Source organism: Ictidomys tridecemlineatus, chromosome 1, assembly GCF_052094955.1.
Source record: "Ictidomys tridecemlineatus isolate mIctTri1 chromosome 1, mIctTri1.hap1, whole genome shotgun sequence".
Lineage (NCBI taxonomy): Eukaryota > Metazoa > Chordata > Mammalia > Rodentia > Sciuridae > Ictidomys > Ictidomys tridecemlineatus.
Genome location: NC_135477.1, coordinates 147,056,683 through 147,082,059, shown reverse-complemented (window position 1 = coordinate 147,082,059; position 25,377 = coordinate 147,056,683). Strand labels below are relative to the sequence as shown.

Genomic DNA, 25,377 nt, shown 5'->3' with positions numbered 1-25,377 from the left:
CAAAATCACTTCTGTTTCACTCAACTTGCTAAATTTGAGGGCCAATGTTACTAGGGAAAGTGGGAGGGCTACCACAAGCATCCTTTGAATAGTCTTTCTGGAACAGACGCAACACAGGAGCTAGGGGACTATGGCAGAGGACAAGTGGGACACCTTCTCCAAACGCCTGCCCACTGTGATGCCCTCCTTTTTTTTTTTTTTTTTGCTGTCAAAGCTGGTGGTCCATGAGGGGGCAGATCATTGGCTCATTCAGAGTCCCCACTGGGCTGAACCTTAGTCCTCTGAGAGTAACTGTCCCTCCACTGTGAAGTATTGTAGCACTTGACAAAACAGCTCACTGTCTGCAATGACTTGTCAGCTGTGACATTCTCCAGGCGGCTGATTAATGAGAGCTGGCCTCCAGGTTGTAGTCAAAAGAAACTTAAAACTATTAGCAGGTTATCTCTCCCTGCAGCTCCACGCGGGAGGCCTGTGCACAGTCCCAGGGGAAGCTCCTGGGCCAGCTGAACTAAGGGAAAGCCTTCACAGTGGCACTAGGAGGGGGCTGGGACTTTTAGATAAGGGGGGGTGTTCCCACCATCAGTCCATCCCCAGGAGCTCACCTTGGCGATTGGAATGTCATTGCTGCTGCTGCTGGTGCTCAGCTCTCCGGTGCTAGGGTTAATTGGGCGGTTGGCAGACGTGAGGCGGCCAGGGCTGGAGGGACCTGCAGCCTGAACACTCTGCAATCTAGTCTGAAGCTCTCGAACCTGAAACCAAAATTACTTTAGACGGGATTGGCGGTTTCCCTGGCCGAAGAATAAAAGAGCCAGATGGGCCGATGGCAAGGCTTTCCTTTACATTAAGGGATCAGCTTCACTGTAATACTAAATCGGCTAAGTTCACCTAAGTCACTGTATCCTCAACTGGACCTGCCACTGATAGTCATCTGTTCTTTACAAGCAACTGTGTTATCTAGATGCTGGAAGCTTCTATCAATGCTCAGCTTCAGGGCATGTTTATTCATGTAGAGATTCAAGTGCCTAAAGCTGTGCTGGGTGCTGCAGAGAAAGAACTTGGGATAACATCTTCACTCTCATGGGACTGAGAGCCTAGAGGAGGGGAGAGACAAATAATCTCTGCACAAGAGCACCTAAGTGCTAGAAACCCTCACCTTGAGGGTTACAGGCAATAGGAAAGGGGAGAAAGCAACTCCACCTATGTCACCTGGAGAGCATAAGGAAGACAGACAGCGGGCTTGAGGCGAGTCTCACAGATGAACAAGTAAGAGGCTGGTTTGGGGGTAGCATCAGGGGGATGAGGGTGAGGATAGCCCAGCTTGCACAGGGGCCCAGGGTTGGGTGATGTGCGGTGTTTGAAGAACTGAAAGTTATGGGGGCTGTGTGGTTTTGGAGATTTTATGTGCTGGGAGGGAGGTTAGGGTAAGATGGAGGGACAGATGAAGCACCAGCAGCTTCCCCCAAATGACTTGAAATGGGCCCATCCCTGAAACAGTGGGAAGGAATATCTAAATAGCCCTTCATTATAAAAAAGAAACACCAGGCTCTTTGTATTACATTTAAGATATACATTTATCTGCACAGAATTCAAATATCCATGTCCCACTTCTCTATGGAGATAGCTCTGTGATTTCCAAAGGAAAAAGGTTCCGAATCAGTAGAGAGAGTTGCGAGAAATCAGTCATTCGGATCACCTTGATCGCATTTTACTACCAGTCTTTATCTTAAAGGGCAAAGGGACTCCAGTACCCAGGGGCCATCACGAATGAATGGAGACCAGAGAAGAGCTTCCGAACTTTATGATGCGCCAGAATGCCCTAGAAGGCTTGTTAAAACAAAGATTCCAGATCCCCCAGCCCACCAGGATTCAGGTTTAGTAGCACTGAATGAAGCCAGGAATCTGTATATCTAATGAACTCCCCAAGGACGCTGCTGCTAACTGTAAGGGGTCCCCAAAGCCACAAGGCATGTTAGTCTCACAGACTCGCAGCCCAGAGCCAGCCCTGCTGCCCAAAGCCCTTCCAGGCAAGGACAGAGAACAGGCACACAGCCCCCTTCACTAAAAGCCACTGCCAGGCTTCTCATACTAAATGTCTGGGATGGCTCCACCCTGCTAACTTGGGAACCAAAAGTAATTGAAATTTCAATAATTCATCAACATATTAGAAGCCAAAATAGGGAAATTCCCCTGGAGCAAATTGCACTCAATAGTGAAACAGCTCCAAAGTGCCTACTGCTCCTCGGCTCCCGGGGACTGTGGGTTGATGGCAGCGTGTGCCGTCGTCACCACCCTACACGTAGCACCCGCCTCGAAGCAGCTCACACACTAGAGAAACAGATCCTGCCGAAGCCAAGTTGTACTGCTGGTGAGAGATCACAGGGCACGTTCAGGGAGGGTTTCTGACAGACCAAAGAACAGCGTCAGTGTGGATGTCTCATTATGCCAGATGGCAAAGGAAGGGAGAGGGCCCATGTTCCTGTCAGGAGAAACCTCCCTGGTGGAGACTGTGGATTTCAATTTCCACTGCAGTGAAAGTCTGATGAGGTCCTGAATAATTAACAATGTTAACATCACTCCAAAACCTAAATTGTGTCTGAATTGTACACAAAACCATCAGTGGCCTGTCCTCAGAATCCCAAGAGGCCTACTCATTTATTTTATTTATTTTTAAATACAAATGGTCTGGCACTATTCATAAAAATTTCATTGAAACTTTTTTTTTTGTACTGGCGATCGAACCCAGGGGCACTCAATCACTGAGCCACATCCCAACCCTTTTTGTATTTAAGACAGGGTCTCACTATGTTGCTTAGGGCCTTACTAAGTTGTCGAGGCTGGCTTTGAACTCGAAATCCTTCTGCCCCAACCTCCCAAGTCGCTGGGATTACAGGAGTGTGCCACCATGCCCTGCCCCTGAAACTATGTTTTAAAAACATTTCTTCTAATCACAACATCGTATGAATCATATTCATTGTGGAAAATGTAGACAGTGAAAATTAAAACAAGAGAGGCACTTATGTTCTATTGGTGTAGAGACGATGTTTATTTGGCATACCATGGCCACTTGGCATGGTGTGCCAAATAAAATAATTTCTAAATCTAAATGTCCATTTTTACTTTAAAAGCTCTGGAGCCAGGGAATGTTCTGAAAACCCTAAAGAATGATAAACATGCTTATTTGGGGCTACGCTTTATTATTTGATGATAATTGTAAGGCAGTGGAGTGGGGGGTTCAGCTGGAGGGAGTTTGGTAAGCCTCTGCTGGAAAGACAGCTGCTGGATGGTTAGATGGCCTCCTCCCCCTCTTGATTTGGGGGTGGGGATCTCAATGAACTTACATGAATAAATACACAGAATCCAAGGCTACGGTCAATTTGCTGAGTCAGCTCAGCAAAGCCTGGGAGAGGCACAGGCGCGTAGCTCTCAGAGCATTGGCTTTCCTTCTCACCCACTGGAGTGCATTTTGTCTTCCAAAAAAGATATGTTCAAATTCTAACCCACAGTATGTGTGAATGCGACTTTATTTCAAAGCAGGGTCTTTGGAGATACAATTAAGGATCTCTAGCTGAACTCATTTTTTTTATTTGGTGGGCCCTATCTAATGACTAGTGTCCTTAGAAGAGAAGGAGTGGGAGACCGAGACACAGGGAAGAAGGTCATGTGAAAACGGAGCCAGGGACAGGCCACAAGTCAGGGAATGCTAGGAGCTACCAGAAGCTGGGACAGGCAGGAAAGGGTTCTCCCCTGAGCCTTAGGGCTCACCCTAAGATGTCATGGCTCTGCCACTAACACCTGAATTTTGAACTTCTGGACTTCAGAATGATGAAAAGAAGAAATTTTCTGTTAATTTGAGCTGCCATATTTGTGGTAATTAATTCATATACCCATCTTTCATTGAAGATTTTTTACTAAAGGAAATATGTTCGTTTCTCTATCAAATGTATGTCTTAGAGTTAGACAGTGGAGTGGGATAAAGATGGCCAAATATACTCCAGGATCTGAGGACAGCCAAGAATAAAGGCAAGCCTGAAGTAGGGGCTCATACTCATGGAAAGGCCATTCATCACCCTTCTTGGTCTTTCTCAGTTGGGTTCCTCAACAACAGGCAGGACCTGACCCAGGCTGCCACATTCCTCCTGAAATTTCTACATAGCCAGCGCCCACCCAGACGAATGGAAGTTGCTCTTGGAATAGCGCACGGGAACTCTGATACAGAGTATGAAGATGTGAGTTCTTATCTTCCAGGGGCTCAGAATTGAGCAAAACATCACAAGGCTCTGCAAAGGCTATCAACAAGGGAGTGGCAGTACAGATGAGGAGTCTGCCTTCCCTGCAGCAAAGGTGGGATCCCCTCTTGAAGGCTGAGTAGCCTTCAACAAGCAAGTAAAAAGGAAAAGATGGTGGGGGGACTCTGGAGAGCTCAAGTAAGGAAATGACAGTAAGAGGCCAGAACTCTGCTTCTTCTTGGTATTTCTTTATGGATTTTATAAGAATCACTTGATGAGTAAAGAAAAACTGGAATGAGGGGGGAAAAGTTGGTGAGAGCATTACTAATGAATGGTTCAGGTGAGAAACAACGATGGCTCAGACAGATAGTGAAGTGGGATAAAGATGGCCAAACACACTCCAGCACCTGGCTGGACACACAGAAGTTACCCTGTTCCATACACTAGAACCTGGTAGAGTACAAAGGTGAGATTCTTCTCTTCCAGATAGAACTTTCTGTCATGACAGGAAAGTACAGTGGCACTGTCCGCTATTGTAGCCACCAGACACAGGAGGCTACCGAGCACTTGTAGCATGCCTACTGTACCCAAGGAACTGAATTTTAAATTGCATTTAATGAAGTTCAAATTTAAATAGTTGTGCATGGCTAGTTGTCGCTGTATCTGTCAATACAGTTCCAGCAATATTCAAAGAGGTAAAACAATCACCCAATCCTGCCACTGGGTGACTGAATGGATCATGGTTCTACTCAGCACAGGGGAGAAGGAGCTGATTTTTTCAGAGAGAATTGAAGATGTCAGCTTTGGACATGTTGAATTTGAGGTAACCCATGGGATGTGAGTGAGGACCTTCAGCTGACAATTAGATATATAAGCCTGAAGGAAGGGGATCAGAGCTGAACTTACAGACTTAAGAAATCTGGTTATGGCTAAGGCCCAGGCAGTGGGGTAGGGCAGTGGCCCGTGCATAGCTGGCAGAAGTAGAGGGTCAGTGGAGGACAGGAAAGGGGGCAATAAGGAGGGTGAGTTTGCCCTGCACAGTGAGAATAGGAAACACCCCATCTGATGGCTTTTCTTTTTTCTCTGCTAAGCATGAGGGAGAGAATTATCAGGTGTCAGGTATGATGACAAAGGAAGCTAGCTGACCTAGGGCCAAAAAGAGAAACAGAAAAAAGTAAAAAGCGAGCTTACACAGCAAAACTGAGAGCTGGCTGGGTGGGCTCTTTCATTCTGGATGGCAGACTGAGTAAATGCATGTTTTCTTCAAACACTGGAGACCTCATTAAAACCACAGTAAAGAATAAATTTTTAAAAGGATTAATACCATAACAGAGAAAAGAACGTGCTTTGGGCATTAGCAGAAACAAGACCTAGGCACATTTCTTAAAGGCCAAGTGGAAGGAAGATTCCAGTACCCATGGAGGAAACAGAGTGAAAAAATTTTGTGATGTACACAAAGGGAGGCGCGAGGCGCCCAATCTACCCAGGAGGATGGCAGGGTTTGGATTCATCTTTGGCAGATACCACGAAGGACAAAAAGCAGAGAAGCAGGGCTGGAACAGGTTTTCTGAGGTTGCGGTTCTTTAACTGTATACAGAACTGAAAATTCCCAGCGAATGACAGCTTTTGCTGAGAAAGTCAACAGGCACTCCTCCTATTAAAAATGCACAGAAATGCTGCATTTAAAAAAAGGAACAATGAGAGGGGAATTCATTGCCAAGGTTAAAAGAAAGACAGTGAAATCTCCAGGTGCCAGTAGAGAGAACTGAAGCTAGAGAGGTTGGCGGGGGAGGGGGAGTGCTGCGCCAGCTGCTGAGGCAGAGGGGGTGTTGATGGGGAGGGGTTGCAGATGGGGGTGGGCTCCTGCAAGCCAGGAGGTGTCCCTGAGCACCATGCCCTTCCCCAAATAAAGCCTGGAGCTTTCCAGCCCTGTCCAGTCTGAAAAGTGGGTTGAAAGTGCCTCTTATAAAACCAGAAAGCATCTCTTCTGGGTTGTGCAGAGGAGAAAACTCTAAGAAACCAAAACCACAGACCTGTGGCACAGTTGGGTGTGTCATCCAAATGAATATTCTCTACACATTGCAGACTTATCCATTAACACAGAAAACTGATCTGGGTTTTGCTAGGCCCCCTACTGCCTGGGAAACTTAATTTGTAAATTGTCCAGTTATCATTAGGGAACTTAGGCGACTTCTGCTTCCCAAGACTGGGGACTTCCCAGGACCACAAAGCTTCCAGACACGGAAAGACCACTGCAGAGAGAGGAAGATAAAACCAGAGTCAGCCACCCAAGGCAAGAGATGAATTCACCCCAGAAGAAGAAACAGCAAACTGTAAAGCACATCACAATAGATACATTTAGGATGCTTAGAAATAAAAAGTATAATTTTCATAAAGAGTAGGTCTGTTCTGTTCAGTACTGCTTGCCCAACGCCTCCAACAGAGACTGGTGGTTAGTCTTGAGAAAATCTGTTGAATGTCGCTAAAAAAAAAAACCTGTCACCACAAAATCTAACACCTAGCTAGACTATTGTTAGTGTAGGAGGCTGAATAATGGCCCGCAAGGAGTCCTCGTACTAATCCCTGAGACCTGGAAATATATCACCTTCTACAGCAAACAGACTTTGAGATGGGGAGATGGTTCTGGATTACCCAGGTGGGCTCAGTCCTCACGAGGACCTTGGAGGAGAGAACACAGTGCCAGAACCCAGTTTTCAAATGTTACGCTGCTGGCTTTGAAGAGAGGGAGGGGCAGTCAAAGAAGCGGCTGCCTCTGGATTCAGGGAAGGTGGGGAGGCAGACCCTCCCCTCACGCCTCCAAAGGGAGGCAGTCCTGCCTACACCTGGATTTTAGCAAAAGTGACACATTTTAGACTTCTGACCTCTGGAACCATAAGATAAGAAGCCACTAAGTTTGTGACAATTTATTACCACATCTGCAGCAAAGGATATAACTCTCAAGAATGTAGGCAACCGTCATGTGTGGGCCTAAAAAATCTGATCTCATAGAAGTTCAGAGTGGAATGGTGGCTCCCAGAGGTGGGGAGAGTAGAGAGGAGGGAATCTATATACTCAGAGTAATCCTTATCAAAATATCAGAGACAGTCTTCACAGGACTAGAATAACAATCATAAAACTTATATAAAACCACACACAATAAAAGATTCCTGAACAAACAAAGTAAACTTGGGTGAAAAGAATGAAACTACCCGACTTCAAAACACACACACTACAAAGCTGTGGTAGTCAAAATAGCATGGTATTGTCCTAAAAACAGACACACAGACCAATGGAACAAAACAGAGAGCCTACAGAGAAGCCTACAAAGAAGGCATGTCCTTAGCACCTTCCACAAAGGTGCTAAGGACATGCCTTGGAGATAGGACAGGCTCTGCAATAAATGGTGGTTACCAGAGGCTGGAGACAGGAGGGAGGCAAGGAGAGAGCGATAAGGAAGGGCTAATCATGGGTACTAGGTCACAGGTAGGAACAAAAGTTCTGCTGTGCTACTGTTCAGAAGAGTGACTATAGATAAGACTGTACTGAACATTTCAAAAAGAAGAAATGATTTCAAATCTTTTCACCATGAAGAAATGATATTTACAGAGACAGATGTTTACCCTGACTTAACATTACACAACATACCTATGTATTGAAGCATCACATGTTAGCGTGTAAAAATATACAACTTTTATGTTTCTTATATCAGTTTTTAAAAACTATAATAAAACATAAAAGTTAAAAAAGAAGGGGGTGGGTAAAAATAAAGACTGTCAAAGATTAAGAATTTATTACCCAGCCAGGTGCCATGGTGCACACCTGTAATCCCAGTGGCATGGGAGGCTGAGGCAGGAGGATCATAAGTTCGAAGTCAGCCTCAGCAACTTGGCGAGGCCCTAAGCAACTCAGTGAGACCCTGTCTCTAAATAAATTACACAAAAGGGCTGGGGATGTGGCTCAGTGGTTTAATCCCTAGTACTACCAACCCCTCAAGAAAAAAAGAATTTATCACCCTTAGATCTTTGCTAAAATTAAGAACTTCCCAAGGATATATGCTCAAGAAATTAAACCAGAGAACCACAGGATGAAATAAACCAAGGTAAGCATCAGAATCAGCAGGAATGTAGGGGCAGGAGATACCCTCTGATGCCACTGCTGAGCAAGAGACTGATAAGCCATGCCAGAAAGCCACTGGCAGGACTTGGTCAAATCAAGAATACGCATACCCTAGGGTTCAGCAAGCTCACTCTTGGACATGGAATCCAGAGAACTGCCCACGGGACCAGAAGGGGCACATGAAATTGACCACACCCTAGGATGCTGTCTGTGGTTGCAGGAGGAGGAAGCCATCTGGCTGTAAACCAGTTGATGTGATGGCTGGTCACACTAGAAGCCCTTATTCATATCAGGCTAGACGTTCATGTAGCAATACAGACAAATCAACCATTAGAGTGCCAAGGAGAACAAAGAGAGGGCCATAGCCCAGGAACATTTCTGTAAATTAAAAACAACACACAAAACACCACATATCTTACAAATGCACACAAAAAAAAATGAGGGAAAGAGAATGAGTAATAAAAGCAATAAATAAATTCAAAGAGGGACCTTGGCCAGAACAATGAGTATTCCTTTAACTGAGGGATATAATTAACTTATCTCTCTGCCCTTGCTCCAGGGCCAAATTAAAATAAAATATAAAAAAGAAAGTAAGCAGGAAGACAGGAGCTGGGAGCCCAGAGCCAGGAGCCTGAAGATTAGGCACAGATAGAAAGTCGGATTAGGGATTTGGTGTTAGGGCTGCCAAACACCCAGGGTCCTGTGCACACAATTGGTTTCTGAAATGGCAGGAGCCTCCCCCCAAACTGTGAGCCTGGGGCAAGTATATGACGGGGCAGCTCTGTGGGCACTTCCATGTTCCAGGACCATTGGAGGAGCAGAGACAAGGCGACTGAGAAAGCTGATAAAGTCATCTGTGACTGTGGTTCACAGATGAGTGACTAGCAAGAATGAGAGGTGGCATGGGGTCCTGAGTGGGATCAGAGACATTATTATTACCCATCCAAGACACAGTCTGTTCCGCTGACGATGTGCAGCAGTGCACACCAGGTAGTTGTAATTTCAGGCAATTAGGTTGTAATTCATAATTTCAATGCGAAATGGAGCCGATTGTGAAGAGCAGATTCATACTATAGAGGAGTGAGAATCACTAGTCCAGAAAAGCTCCACTTAATGAGTTTAAAGGCAGTTTGTTCCCATGTGGTTCTTGGAAAGCTCTCTCCTCCTGGTTTGTGGGTATTTTGCAGAGAACCAACCTCCTAATAGAGATCTCATATGATTTTTCTTATGAGTCCCCAAATAAAGGAGAAATCAGAATCAAATACAAAAATATGTACTTGTTCTCATAAATCTAATCTACATGGTGTTTCAGGAAAGCGGTGTTTCGTTGTTCATGGCAGTTGTCAATGGGTTGCAACAGGAGAAGGAAAGCAGCATTTCACCCCCTGTAGGTTTGATAGGTGCATTGCTTTCTCTTGGTCTATAGCCCACTACGCTACCTGGATCCCATATCAAGATGGCAACTTCGGGGAAAAGGTCAACACATGGCTGTCTTCCTCATTCCTTAATAGCTTCGAACAAACAGAATCAAGCCACTTCCTCTGTGGCCAAGATGAGCCTTAAGCAGCCTCACAGGATGGGGAAGCCAGAGATGGAGAAGCAAACACTGGTGCCAACAACTAGAACAGTGACCTCATGGCAAAGGTGTGGTAAAGCCCTCTTAGGGTACCAGGAAACAGTTCAGAGGAGGTGAAAGAACCACAGCTCTGAGGATTCTCTGCCTTGAGTCCTACTTAGAGCTTCCTCATCCTACAGAGAACACACGCTTCGCTGGACTTGAATCAAGTTGAAGCCATGCCTAGAGAGCTCCTTCCTGGAATGTGCTCACTGTGCCTTCACTTCCCAGTCTCAGAATGCCAGGAAGGGGATCTGCGGAGCTCTATGGAACCAGACAGCTGTGTTACTATAACAGGATGGTTGCCTAACGGCTAGTCCGCATGGAAGGGATAGAATGAGGAAGAGGGAGAAGAGAACACAGAAAAGCTTCCAAACAACAAGTGAAAACTGCATCCCATAATAAGGCTACCAGTATCTAAATTCTGATAACAAGAGCTAATACTAGCATAGACCCAGGCAAGAGTGTTAAAACTTCCGTGGGACTTGGCATCTCCATCTCTAAAATGGTTACACATCAGGACTCTGGTACAGACTAAAGGAAATGTGCATCAATCGTTGCCCACAGCAAGTAAGTGCTTGAAAATGTTTAGTGTTATAATTTAGGCACGGAGTCCTGCTTTGCCCTTAGAAGTGTATATTTTTAGCGTGAGAGGGTTTGTTCATCCTGAAAATGTTCAAAGGATGTTAATGTTATCAACACTATTAATGTAGTATTAAAAATAAACCTACTGAGCTCGTGTTGGTAACTAGCTCCCAGAACACCTGTTCTGCACCGGGTGAGTGAGGAGCTTGGTGCTGTGCCAGGCTGTGCCTCCTGGTCTTTGCAGCCCCCTGAGGCTTGTGCCCTGCTGGACCCACTCTCCCACTCTAGTCAGGCGACACTGGTAAGTGGGCAGGACAGATTCTACACAGCAGGGTGTCACTTGGGTATAGGTTCCCAAATGCTAGCCTGCGGGCCCCAAAGGAGCAGGCCAGGCAGTAACAGAAAGGCCTTGGTTCTCTTTCACTGCCCTAGAGAGGGAGATGGAGGAGACAACTGGAGAGGCTCTTGGCCCACATCCAGCGGGGGACTAGAGGACACTACCTTTCCCTGTCATGGAGACCAGCTGGGATGGGAGTATGCTGGAGCCCACACCCTGGTTACTGGTTCAGTGGCTTGTGGTAGGGACCTGGGCATGTATTCCCTGAAAGAGCTCACCAAGGACTCAGAAGCCGAAATTTAAAGTCAGTACAAGATGGATAAGATAGATATGTGAGAACGCCTGTTTTCCTGGTTCTGACTGATTGATTGACTGATGTTTTGCAGTACTGTAGCTTGAACCCAGGGCCCTGCATGTGCTAGACAAGTGTTCTGTCACTCGGTACATCCCAAGCCCTTTTATTTATTTTTTATTTGTTTTTTAAAGAGAGAGGGAGAGAGAGAGGGAGAGGGAGGGAGGGAGAGGGAGGGAAGGAGGAAGGGAGGGAGGGAGGGAGAGAGAGAGAGGGAGAGGGAGGGAGGGAGGGAGAGAGAGAGAGAGAGGGAGAGGGAGAGGGAGGGAGGGAGGGAGGGAGGGAGAGGGAGGGAGGGAGGGAGGGAGAGAGAGGGAGAGAGAGGGAGGGAGGGAGGGAGAGAGAGAGAGAGAGGGAGAGGGAGGGAGGGAGGGAGAGAGAGAGAGGGAGAGGGAGAGGGGGAGGGAGGGAGAGAGAGAGAGGGAGAGGGAGGGAGGGAGGGAGAGAGAGAGAGAGGAAGAGGGAGAGGGGGAGGGAGGGAGGGAGAGAGAGAGGGAGAGGGAGGGAGGGAGGGAGGGAGAGAGAGAGAGAGAGAGGGAGAGGGAGACTTTTTTTAATATTTATTTTTCAGTTCACAGCGGATACAACATCTTTGTTGGTATGTGGTGCTGAGGATCGAACCCAGGCTGCACGCATGCCAGGCGAGTGCGCTACCACTTGAGCCACATCCCCAGCCCCAAGCCCTTTTATTTTATTTAGAGACATGGTCTAAGTTGCCCAGGTTGGCTTCTAACTCACCATCCTCCTGAGTCACTGGGATTATAGGTGTGAGCTACCGTGTCTGGCAGGGTCTCTGATTTCTATCAAGCGTCTCTGGTATCATGATCAAAGCAAATAGTTCAACTGTGTCAAAACATTTATTTCTCAACAAATATCCATGTGCCCTTCTGTGGGTCTCAGTCCCTTTAAAATTAGGTGAAGCCATCGGTCTAGTTCTGGCCCAAAGGCAATGAGCAGAAGCCTTGAAGCACTAGGATAAGACCTTTCAGGTGTGGTCTTAGGTGCTGGGCAGTCAACAACCTGGACTCCTGAGTGAACATGTGGAGCAGAGATGTGTACCTGTCCCCATTCCCATCCTGGACAATGGTGCAAACAAGGAATAAGTGTCATACCACTGAGATATGGAAGCCAATCAGTACGGCAGAGTCAGTTTTAGCCCAACTAATGTACTAGCCATACAATGGGAGAGCCACCTGACGCCCCCATACTGAGGCTGGGTGGGGCCACTGGAGCCCACCCTCTCCTCTGGGCTACCTCTCACTGGGCCAGATTAGGGCTGGTTTGTATGAATCTTTCATGAATTTGAACCTAGCTAATATCACAGGCTCTGTCTCATCAAGATATTCCTAAGAAAAGATGAAACCAATAAGAAATGAACAAATGTTCCCTAATGAATAAAAGAGAAAACAATTTTACTGGCTCATGAATATCAAACTGTTTAAAGTTGAAAGGTATAGATCATTCTCCATAATCCATACATCATTTTTTAAAAAAAATACTGGACATTAGACCCACTGGAGATTTTATACTGGGGCGATTTACCACCAAGCTACACCTGTAGCCCTTCTTATTGTTTATTTTGCAACAGGGTCTCACTAAGTTGCTGAGGCTAGCACCTCAAACTTGTGATCCTGCAGCCTTATCCTCTGGAATCACTGGGATTACAGGCGTGTGCCACTGTGTCTGGTCATACTTCATTTTTGGTTTGCTAAACTTGAAAAATAAAGAAGAGTATGAATGAGAGAAAAAGTAGGGTTGGGATGTGGCTCAGTGGTAGAGTGCTTGCCTTGTATTCATGAAGCCCTAGTTATGATCCCTAGTACCATCAATAAAAGAGGGGAGGAAGGGAGAGCAATCATATCCTTTCACTGCCTAGATTTAGCCTCTGTTAATACACTGACATATTAGTGTCCTATTTTTCTACATATTCTTCTATACATGAGAAGTTATATGACTACATAAAATATTCACTTAACACTTATTAAAAAAACATTATAGGAAAGTTCAAATCTCCTTTGACCTACACTCCTAGGTACCTGTCCCTTGCATAACTATTATTATGACATTAGTTTATGTTGTTCTGGTCTATTTTACACATATCCACATATAAATACATAGTAAATATACATTTACATGTAAATACATAGTAACTATACGATTCTGTCTTTCTTCATGTACAATGGTGGTGGGAAGAGTATGAGGGAGGGAAGTGAAATGGGAAGAGTTTTCAGGAGGCTGGAAGAGTTTCCAAGGTAAAGTAGATGAGTCTGTATTTAACCTACCTAAGGTCACAACAGTTCACTGCTGGAAATATCTTCACTGAGACTGATTTCTAGTTAAAAATATCTCAGACATACTGAGTTAGCATATAACAGGAAACAATGTGGACAGAGCAAAAGGCTGCTTCCAGTATAGACAGAATCCACTCTGGGCACATCGATTTGGCACTGTAAGACTCCCAGTGAGGGTGGATGTAGATGTTATAGAAAAAGCACATAATAGAGTCCTAGATAATCACATTAAGTAGCCCCTTTGCTTTAGTTCAGATTCTCTTTTTCATCTCCTCTGATATGGTCTCTAATCAACATGTGTCCTTGGAGATACTGAAGGTGGATTAGAGTTGGTGTTTAGATCTAGTTAAGTTTCAGCAACTGGCTCCAGTGATCGGGATCTCTGGAGGAACACCATAGGAGGATGCCCTGTAAACAGCCTTAGCTGCTGAGTTCCTGGGACAAGTGCTTGACCATGTGCCGCACACCTGGCTGAGCAGAGCATCGCTGAGCACCCCTCAGCACAAGGACCTCTGCTGCACGAGGAGGACTATGGGCAGATAGTGCAGCCCATCATCTCTCCGGACATAATCACAGACATAAAAGTGACCCACAGGAGTCTCATGACAGGATCAGTACTTTGAAAAGCTTATGGAAAAAAAAAAAAGTGCGGAGAGAGAGACAAGGAAATTCCTCCCTTCATACTTACACCTTTCCTGTCATCTCCTTTCCAAGCTTCCTGTTCCCAAAAGAGGTTCCATTGCCAGGAATTTGATGCTACTTTCTATTAAAGGAGATGAGGTGACAGGGAAGGAAAGGGGCTCTGAAGCTCTACGGAATTTTGCCTGTCCCTTTTCTGGCTGTGAAGCCAAATGGCAAATATTTAAATATGCAGAGTCTGGAGTCCTTGCTTATACTTTAAGAAACTGTGTGAACCAGGTGCTTCCATTTTTATTACGTAGGTCTATCAGTGCAATCTTTCATAAATACAATCTTGCATTTAGATATCAAGAATGACTGGTTCCTTATCACCAGTGGGAAGAGGAGCCTCCCATTCCCAACTAAAATCTTTGGGGAGCCAAGTTAATATAACAAACATGAACTATTTTTACAAGATTTTGAGGGGAGATGGGGAAAGTTAGGAGGAGGAAATTTCAGACTAGGTTAACTTTTATTTGGTTTAAAAAAAAGTGTGTGTGTAGTCTCTTGAATTCACTGTAATGTTAACCAGAGTCAGAGCAGAAACCAGACCCCATAGAGAGGCAGATGGAATTCATCCTCAGACATGCTGAGAAGTCCCAGGAAGAGAGCAGGGAACAAGGAAGGAACTATTACCACTACCTTATACTATGAACATGGAGAACTTTCTGAAGAGTATCTATAAAGTCTCAGAAGGGACTTTATGTCCAAGTCCATGATTCCATGAGACATGGGTTCACAAGCCTATGGTCATATCAAGTTTGCTTTGCCAAACAGATGAGGAAAAGCATTGGATAATTTGGGCTATATAGAAGTTAGTCTAAACAATTTAGGTAAAAAAATGGATGCAGTAGGGAGAAGCTGGGCCCTGTTACTGACGTCCCTCCTATGAGTTCCCAGGGCACTCTCTGTGTTCACCGTCCCTACCATTCGGCATACACCATTATGACCTCTTGACTTGGCTGTCTCCCCAGCGTCCCTTAAACCAGTCATGGTGCTCTGACCATCACTCTAAGACCTCTGCCTGACACAGACATGACCAGCCATGTTTATGAAGTACATAAATGAATGAAAGAAAAACAAAGTGCTTCCTTTCTAGAGTAATTAACTCCACCTTGCCTGGATTAAGCCTGTTTCCTTAAGTGTGGGGAAATAAGTGGTTATATTACAGAACATTCAGAAATAAATTATCATTTCATTTAATAATGAACTGGGACCAATAATAAAAATTGTCTGCCTGTTGTTTCTTAGTTACTGCTCTGTCAAATAGTCCAATTTGTTAACTGACTACATTAAAGATCTGATTTAATTAAATCTTGAACAAGGCTCAGAAGACCTACAGAGAGCACTTTGTTTAATTATAGTTGGGGGGGTGGGGAGCATCAATCCTATCGATCTGGTCAGTTAAAATTCTATGAAATGAATGTGGGCAAAGTAAAAAAAAAAAAAAAAAGCTAAGCCCCAATAATTTTCAGGTCACTTTGATGAACTATGGACTCAGAGCTGCTACAAAGCACAAAGGCAAACTAGCCATGAACTATGTAAAATCACAGAGATGAAAATGGAATTGTAGCTCAGTTACTCTGCAAACCTACACATCATGACAAACAAAAGATAATGCTAATCACAAAATGTAGATCCCTCAGGGAAATGAAATATACTGGGTGGGTGAAGTCTTCCAGGACTTAAAGTCTAGTAAACCAGCATTGAAAGGCATCTAGAAAATTCTTTTGAGAACCTCAACTGCCTAGAAATAAATCTAATTCATGGGTAAGTATACATATCCCACAAGACATTACTAGTTGAAGACACAAGTTCCTTAAAGTTTTATTACTGGGAGGTAAATGAACTACAAATTATGTAAATTTATATAAAACCACATTAATGGCACAAACTTAAGTAAATACAATCAGAAGAAACATTTTGTGAAGAAACATGTGTGCATGTGCACATCTATATACTTACAATATATTCAATGTTCATGTTAGAATTTTTCAAACATCTAATGATTCTTATTAAAAATAAATAAACAAAAAGATGGCATGAAACTAAACTTTCCACACCATTCAACATATAAATGTGGATTCTAGTCCAAACAACTACCACTAATTCTAATTTTTTGAGTATTTACTATATGCCAGACACCGTGTAACTATTTTATCAGTATTAGATAATTTTCCTGCATTGGGTATTATTACTATTCCCACTTCATGGCAAAATAAACTGAAGCCCAGGGAAGTTAGGCAATTTGCTAGACTCATAGGGACTTTGCAGGTCAGGCTATGACCCTATGCAGTGTGGCTCCAGAGCTCTGGTACACAATGTAAATTCCTCCCCACTGTTCTGTTCTTAATGCTGACCTCCAAAGTTGAAGAAAACATTGGAGGGGTGGATATTGGCGCCCTTTTTTGTTTGTTTTTTTGCTACAATCAAAAGCTATTCTGCATCTTAGTAACCCAAGTTAGAGAAGGAAATTTATTGTAAACCACAATATGTAATTATATCTAAGACCAACATTTCCTTCACAAAACATGCACCAACAGAATACACACACTAAAAGCAAGCACATACCTAATTAGGATATTAGTCATAAAGATCAGAGGGGGTAACCCAGGAAATTACAGGTGGTGTAGGCCTTAGTGCTAAGTAAATTTCATCGAGTTCCCCAGATAAAGCCTTTGCTGACTAGGATGATTCACACCTGCTGATACAAGTTTGGAGAATGGCATTTGGTAAAGCTGGGTACTGAAAATACACTTAATGCACAAGAGTTAAGATAAATGATGTTCAGATATAAGAGGTAGGAGTGCTGGCTCTTTAATCATGACATTAGGCATAAATGAGGAGAGGAATGGTGTTGGTAATATTCAACAATAGTTATCTCTTCTATATTCAAACAACAAGAATATCTGCATGTGGATTAAGAACAGAACCATTTACATGCCTGACCTTATTGAAGAACAAGTTACTTCCAAGGTGTCTCCAAAGGTTAGAGAGAAACAGTAATGGTGAAGGTTGACGAAACCAACTAGATTTATTTTCCCCCTATCATTCTACTTCATGTGCAAAATTACCATTCAGAGCATGACTCGAAAGTAACAGCCTAATATTGCTTAGATTGAGAAAGAGAGTAAAGTAGGTCTAGTAATTCAAAGTGAAATTTGGAGGGAATTGTTTCTGACTGAAGAATCCATTGCTTCACCCCTAGTCCAATCACAGATAAAATTCACAGCCAAGCAAAGACGTACTTATGGGTCCCTGCGGGGTAAAAATGGCATCTTTAGAAAACTGAATGCTTTAACAATTCTATGCTAAAACATTTCTATGCTGAAACATCAGTACCTTCAGCAAGGGATATATGTCTTCAGCAAAGTAGTTCTCAAACTAGAGCAGGCAGGCCCTTAGGTGAATACAGAAATCAATTAATCAATTTCTCTCTCCCTCTCCCACAAATACACACACATACTCTCATGTGCATACACACCCACAGATATGCATACACAAATACACATACAGACACACATGTACAGATACATACACACACATAACTATATGGTTATTTTAACTTTAATAAGTTTATGCTAGAAGACGGGACATTTCACATTAGATATAGCCATAAGTGACAACAGATACTAAGAAGTTAAAGAAAATTTTGTAGAAAAAAATTGAAAGGGGAAAATTCTATATTTTTTCAAATTATAAAAATATTATTAGACTATCTTTTTAAAAATTTTTTTAGTTGTAAATGGACACAATATCTTTATTTTATTTATTTATTTTTATGTGGTGCTGAGGATTGAACCCAGAGCCTTACCTGTGCCAGACAAACACTGCACCACTGAGCCACAGCCCCACCTCCTAGACTATCTTAAAAGAAGCACCTTTTAATAGAGCTTGGAGAAGTTGTGCATACCCAGGAGAGTAGTTTGAGGAAAACTGCTCTAATTTTATCATCTACTTAGATTTAGGATTCCAGAAAAAGGAGTTTTAAAAAAATCTTATCTCTATATCTTAGCATCTTAAAACTACTTTCTAGAATGACTTCATAACCAGGAAAGGCTGGTGATTCCAAAGACTAAGAATCCATGAAATTTTGGGGCTGCCCTTGGCTGTATATGCCCACTCCTCTCAGCCCCATGGCTGGGACAGGCCACACTGAGCCGGCTGTGGTGCTCACCCTCCTCCGGAGCCGGTCGCGCTCTTCCCGGATGGCGTTCATGGTGGCCTTGGTCCGGTTGAGTTCCTCCTCTTTGCTGCACAGCATAGCAGTTAGGCTCTCGTTCTCTTCCCTCAGCCCAGCCAGCTCCTTCTCCCACCGGATCCGCTCTTCAGCCAGGTTGGGGTACAGGTCCCGGCCAAGCACCCCTTCGATCTCTTCAACTGTCTGCAAAACATGGCCACAAAGAAAAGTCATATTCGCTATCTTGGAGAAACGGGATGGGAAGAACACAGGCTGCACATGAGCCACTGAACCCAAAGAAGGAGGCTTAAAGCCACTTCATTGAACACAGGGATGGTGATCAGAGACATGCATCCCCCATGGTCCTCTCCCCAGTTTCAGAGGAGGCTGTCTCCTTGCCTGGGTCATGGTCTGGGTTACTCCGCCATCCCCAGTTAGGAAAACACTGTCCCTTTCTGGTGTTTAAGTCAGCCTGGTGCTAACCACCACCAACATGCCACCATTGATCTCCTTCACTTGAGTTCCAGAGTTGGCAAATGTGCAACCAGGAAGCAGGACAATTACTGATCCGGGGGATGCAGTGACAAACGTGAGGTGGCAAACTGCATGCAAAATCTAATTGGAAGTTTCCTAAATTACAGGCTTCCTGTGTGCCAGCTCAGCAATAAAACAGGTCACCTCAACCTTCCCCACTTTCAGTGCCACGTAAGAATTCAGATGGTGCAAATGAGGTTCAGTCCCAAGATGTGAAAGTCAAAAATAAACCTCAGTGACACAGAAAAGAGGAAGCTCATTGTGGAGGTTTCTCAGACAGCGGGGATTTAATTAATAAGGTAGCTAAGAACTAAAAACTATTAAAAAATAAAAAAGAAAGAAAAACGAGAGAATCTCTTATCGTATTTGAAGGGTTATTAAAAATTCATTTACAACAGCATTAGTGCAGAAGAAAGATACATAAAATTAGAAAGAAAAAAAAAGAATTTATTCTGCTTGCTCTCAGAAACTATTCATTCACATATATTGTCCTTTGTGAAAGAAGCAGAGGCCAGTTGATTTCTAAACAGAAGGGAGAATTACTGGGCAGTTGCAAAAGGCCAAGAAGAGACATGATGAGAAACAGGTTTCAAATACTAAAACGCCTAGGAGCCACCCTCAGAGGCTCACACTGGTTCCCTGAGGAACACAGGTACCCAAATCCTGCTGCCACTTTCCTCATGATCTGCTTTGTTTCTCCTTTCAAATCCAAGACTCTTATCCTAGTTGGCTATGCTCCGGGCCCTGCTATGTCCCTGGCTAGTTGGTAGAAGTCCCTGGCCTCCTCTTTTCCTCTCAATGTGGAGGCTGGAGCTAGTACCCAAGATGACATTGCCATCTAATGTGGAGCCTGGGAGACTCCAGAGCAAGAAACACCAGTGATAGCTTCTCCTCATCCCCAACCCCACCTCACCTATATATTTCCAACTGAGATGAAAGAGAGAGAAAGCCAGCTGTGTTATAAACAGACACCATGCTGTACCTTGAGACAGCACAGTTCTTTGGGGGAAAATCCAGGGTTCCTGTTGACAGAAACTTGGGCCTAGATTGTTCCTTTGCATAAGATCCTCCCAGACTTCTAAATCTGAACTGCTAGGCCTAGGTCACTAAGCTATAGTGAAGTAACGTAAAGACACTTGAGGCCCGGGATCAGCTGGACTTGTCTTTCCCATTGTTCAGGATGAGTTTGTGCAGATGCAGCAGATTCCCCTCACCTGCTCCTTCTTCAGCAGGAAGATGAAAACATGTCAGAGGTGTGGCTGAGACCCAGCTGTACTGTGCAGGGGATGGGATGACTCAGTCAGGTGCTGAATCTTCCCCTTTGTCAGCGACACAGATTGTTAACTCATGAAATCGTGTTCTTGAGGCCTTAAAGCTCCAATAAAACTTCCCTGGTACACTTACAAGTACTCTGTCATGAACCGTGCTAAAATGATGTGGCTGGGCGCTAGTAATCTAATCATTTCTAAGCACACCATCTCTTTTATAGAAAAGCCAGAGATCTTGACTGTCAATATAATGGCTTTTTTTCCAAAGTCATTCAGCCAAGCAAAGATTTGTGGGGCCCCTGCTTCTACCTGGTGGCCCAATCTCTAGCATGGCTGTCACTGAAACATCCCTAACAGGTATTTGAGACAAACATGCCTCCAGAGTGGGTTCTGACCACTCCCCTCACATAATCTAAGACCGCCCGGCAGTGGGTTGAGGGAGGCCCACCTTAATAGCCAAGTCGCAGTGCTCGCTGGCGGTGGTAAGCTGCTCGATGTGCCTGTCCACCTCAGCCACCGAGAGGCTGCAGCTGCTCTTCTTCCTGCCGCAGACAACGCTCTCCAGCCCCGTCAGCACCCTCTGCAGTTCTGAGTTTAGGTCACTGCAGTTATCTGTGGGTAACAAGGACAGACATGGTATGGAGCAGGCAGACTGGCAACACAGGCGCTCTGTGGGACAGCAAAGGAGCTCAACATTTCACACCTGTAATCCCAAATAGCTGGGATTACAAGTGTGCAACAGGACCAGCCTCCCCTCAGGGCTGCCTCGGAGGCTTAGAGCAAACTTGAAGCTCTTTAGAAAGGAGTCTCAGGTCCTACCCATTTTCTAAACAGCTACACCATCCTAAATTCTCCTGCCTTTCACTCAAAGGCAGCCACATCCAGAGTTTCTTTACTAAGAACACAGAAGTGCCTCCCAAAGGGGCTGTTGGCATTTCAAAAGCCTTCTGGTCAACATTCCTGTTCAGCCAGCGCTGACTCCAGAGTTTCAGCTACAAACATTTCCCAACTTTACTAAACAAACAGTTCAAAGCCTCAGAATGAGCAATGTAGTAGGCATTTTTGAAAAACAGATACTGAGTCAGGTGCACAGATACTGGCATGTGCCTATAATCCCAGCAACTTGGGAGGCTGAGGCAGGAGGATATCCAGTTGGAGATCAGTGTGGGCAACTTAATAAGACTCTCAGCTTTGGTGAGGTCCTATCTCAAAATTAAAAAAACAAAACAAAACAAAACTGGGAATGTAGTTCAGTGGTAAAATGCTTGTGGGTTTAATTCCCAGTACTTAAAAAAAAAAAGTTGAGAGAAAGTTCTTGCCCCCAGTGAACTTCAAATCTGGGCTCCCCCACTCCATATACCAATCCGTAGACTTCATCTTTACAACTTAATGCATGTACTTTCACCAGGGGAAAAAAAATGACAAACTTCTTACAAAATTCCATGTTGTTCTCACTGCACCAGGGCTCCATCAGCATAATTAGGAAAATATGAATATTTCATTTCTGAGGTCTACAGTCTGGAGTTTGGAATTAGAGTTCTAATTATTTAATTTTTGATTTAGTGACCCTGGAGATTTTATGGCACAAGGGTGCACTCTACCACTGAGTTGCATCCCTTTTTAATTTTTATTTTAAGATAGGGATTTGCGATTTGCTAAGTTGCCCAGGCTGGCCTCAAATTTGCAGTTCTCCTGCCTCAGTCTCCCAAGTAGCTGGGATTACAGGTGTGCATCACCCAATCCAGTTTCCAATAATCTAATCTTGATTTACCAATCTCAATTATTTTTACTGCCAGATATCCAGGGCCTGCTCAGGGAAGGAAAATTTATAACATAAGCTAGTTATCTTGGAAAATAACTTTGTTGGGGGGGGGGAATTCCCTTTAAGTCAAACATAAATGTTTTAACCTGTTATTTCTGATTCTATAAATGACCACACTACTCAATTATTATAGCAAAACAGGTGTTGACTACATGCAATCTCTCAAAATATATCCTTCCCCTACATCCCACCTGATACTGGTATGAAAGAAGCTTTCCCTGCTCGTCACAGGTCCTATGCACTAAAGTGGTCAACTGGCTTTTGGTGCTTACCTTTGGAAGACTTCAAGAAAACTCTCAGCACGAAAGGAACAGGATTTCTCAGGATAGTTTAGCCAACCTCATTTGGTTGTAAGTTAACTCTAGACAGAACACCAGCTTGAAGTTTTCACTCCAAACAAGGCATGGCAACTTCTCAAACTTGTTCCTCCCTGACCTCCCTGACCTCTCTGTGAATGGCAGTACCACCCACCAGGTTATCGGGTCAATTCTGAGGCATCGTGAGATCTTTTTGCATTACATTCTAAATCCAATCCATTTTTTTTGACCACAGCCTCCAATCCAAATACTGACCTCCTCCTACCATCTCCACTGAATCCACCCTGCTTCAAGTCACCATCATTTCTCAAGGGGGCCATGGTAATAACCCCCGAGCTCCACTGCCCACACAAGAGCCAAAGTGAGCCTCTTAAAGACATAAATCAGATTATGTTCATTTCCTAGTTCAAATTGTCCAATAACTTCACACTGTCATTCAACTCAAGTCCAAGTTCTTACCAGAGCCTGTAACACTCTGCAAGATCAAGACTCGTGGCCTATCCAAGCTGCATTCCCTAGGAAACTTTTATAAAAGGCCAATGTCCAGGTCCCACCCCAGATCAATTAAGTCACAAACCTCTGCAGGTGGGGCTTGGACACTGGAATTATTTTTTTTTTTTAAGTTCCTTAGATAATTCTGCAGTACAGTCAAGGTGAGAACTACATGACCTCCTCCTGGTATTCCGTATGTTCTATTCACACTTCTGGTCTTCTCTTTGTCCTGGGAACATGCCCAATTCTGGTCTGTCCCAAGGGTTCCTTTTCCTTTGCTGTTTCCTCTATCTAGACTAATTTCCACACAAATGATCATGCAGCTCTCAGTTCAAATGTCACCTTCTCACCAAGCCCCTCTCTACCTAGAGCACGGCTTCCATCTTCCTCTGCTCCTGTTCCACTGTCCTGTTTTCTTCGTGGCACTATCAGAGAAGGATGTTTGATCTTCCTTACCATCGTATCTCCAACATAGGCATCAAATACTATTTTTAAATGGGAAAATATAAACACTACACATCACTCTACATTTAAGAGATAATTGCTGGGTGCAGTGGAACAAGCCTGTAATCCCAGGGACTCGGGAGGCTGAAGGAAGAAGATTGTGAGTTCAAAGCCAGCCTCAGCAGTTTAGCAAGGCCCTCAGCAACTCAGCAAGACCACGTCTCTAAATAAAATATAAAAAGAGGCTGGATATGTGGCTCAGTGGTTAAGTGTCCCTGCTTTCAAGCCCTGGTACCCCCCAAAAAAAAATTTCTTTTAAAAGACAATAATACTAAAAAACACAGACTCTCAATAGTAGCATGCTCTACATCAGCTTTGTGCTTTTCTTCTTTGTTATGGATCATACCCTAAGCTGCTAAAATGAGGATAATCATCACTGTAGAGGGCCCTCTGGACACCAGGGGCAGGTATACACCACCAGTGAGAGGTAAAGGGGCCCAGGTGCGGAGCAGCACACCCCAGTGACCACAAAGATCAGTTGCCCTCAGGAATAGGTTTCCTGTTGCCCTGAGCTGGAGTGAACACACATCCCTGAATTATTTGTACTATTAAGCACTTACAGACAGGATAAGGAAGAAAAGAGGCTTCCCTTCAGTCACTCCGTGCTGACTTCCCCAGCACAGGTCCACCTGACCCAGCAGTCACGTTGGATGTGTCTGCGGAGGGGTTCTCATGGTGGAACTGCAGGGGCAGCAACCAGGCTGATTCCTGCGGATGTTGGGCCACAGGGAACAGGAGGAGGGACCAGAGGTCCAACTAGAGTTGCCATTCATTCTATAACCAGACAGTTGCTGAGCCCTGGCCTCAGGTTGGAAGCAGAGTTCAAAGATGATCAAGAGACTGTTCTCAATTCTGAGAGGTTAACTGATCTACAAGGGAATTGCTGGAGCAATTCCTTCTCTCAGCTGCCTGTCACTGCCCTGGGAAATACCCATCAAGAACACAGTGCAAATATAGGACGAGGCAGAAAGACATGAGGAAGGTACTGAAGTCAGACCCAGACTGTAAGGAGCTCACAGGCATCCACACTTCAAACAAAGGAGGGCTACAAATATTTTCTAAGTCTTAGGAGGAAGAATGAATGCAAATATCCCTGTTGGCTGGTTGACCCCACATACTGCAGTCTGTTATCCACAGAACTCTGCACACGTGGCTTCATATAAAACCGATTAATGATCTGCTCACACTTGGCTGTCCTTTGCCATTGTGCTGGTTTGGTGTCTCACAGAAGGATGAGGTGGCCAGGCTACCAGGAGCAGATGAGTTGGGTCCCCTGTCAGAGGTAATGTCACATAACACCAATCGCTCGCCACCGTCCACCCCCATCAACACTGCTCCATACTGTAGAATTTTCTTTCACTGTCTGTGGAATATTCTTCTAAATACACCCTTATAACAAGTTCCAAACTCCTTCCTACAGTGCCCTGCATAATTATGATCCCTGCCAGAGACAGGGCCTCCAACACCAAAGGCTGAGTCTCCACAAAATACCAGATGAGGGCTGGGGATGTGGCTCAAGCGATAGCGTGCTCGCCTGGGTTCGATCCTCAGCACCACATACAAACAAAGATGTGTCTGCCGAAAAACTGAAAAATAAATATTAAAAAAAATTCTCTCTCTCTCTCTCTCAAAAAATAAATAAAAAAGCACCAATTATAAAAAAAAAAACCAGAGGTGACATCAAGGGACCAGAGGGAATGAGAGAGGCCAAGATAAGGAACCAGGTTATCCAAGCAGGGCAAAATGTGCCTGAGAGGTGGCATTCACAGCGACCTAGCTCCTGAAACAGAATCATGATCCTTTGGTTTAGTCATAGGGGAGGAGATGTCTTCAAGGAAAGGTCTGAGGCGTTCCTGGAGAGAAGGGGAACTCACCTCAGGACTGGGGCGTTCTTGGCCTCCGCAAAGGAGGAGAATTTCAGCACACACACCAGTCAGAAGCTTATTTACAAAAGCAGATATACATTCAAGGGAGTATGCAGGTCATCTCGAGAATGAGAGGAGTTTTCAGGGTTCTCAGCTCTTCTTTTAAAGGAAACTTGGTGAGGGGTGGGTACAGAA

General features: G+C 44.4%; 1 protein-coding gene and 1 long non-coding RNA gene across 6 annotated transcripts in view; one reads left to right on the top strand and one right to left on the bottom strand.

The window, feature by feature from the left end:
• Positions 1-25,377, bottom strand: part of Mcc (MCC regulator of Wnt signaling pathway) — a 450,812-nt gene that overhangs the window by 63,358 nt on the left and 362,077 nt on the right. For all 4 annotated transcript variants that reach the window (XM_040272372.2, XM_005333213.5, XM_078048875.1 and 1 more), the window contains 3 exons: positions 20,631-20,794; positions 18,378-18,584; positions 603-749 (listed from right to left, as the gene is read on the bottom strand). In XM_040272372.2, coding sequence (XP_040128306.1) covers positions 603-749; positions 18,378-18,584; positions 20,631-20,794 — 518 coding nt within the window. The remainder of the gene's footprint in view (positions 1-602; positions 750-18,377; positions 18,585-20,630; positions 20,795-25,377) is intronic.
• On the top strand, positions 554-11,377 carry LOC144377473 (uncharacterized). Of its 2 annotated transcripts, none has more exons than XR_013438474.1 (3): positions 554-1,263; positions 4,087-10,527; positions 10,975-11,377. It is a non-coding gene; the product is annotated as an uncharacterized LOC144377473 (long non-coding RNA). The 2 variants fall into 2 exon arrangements; XR_013438475.1 differs by having other exon boundaries at positions 563-1,263; positions 9,769-10,527.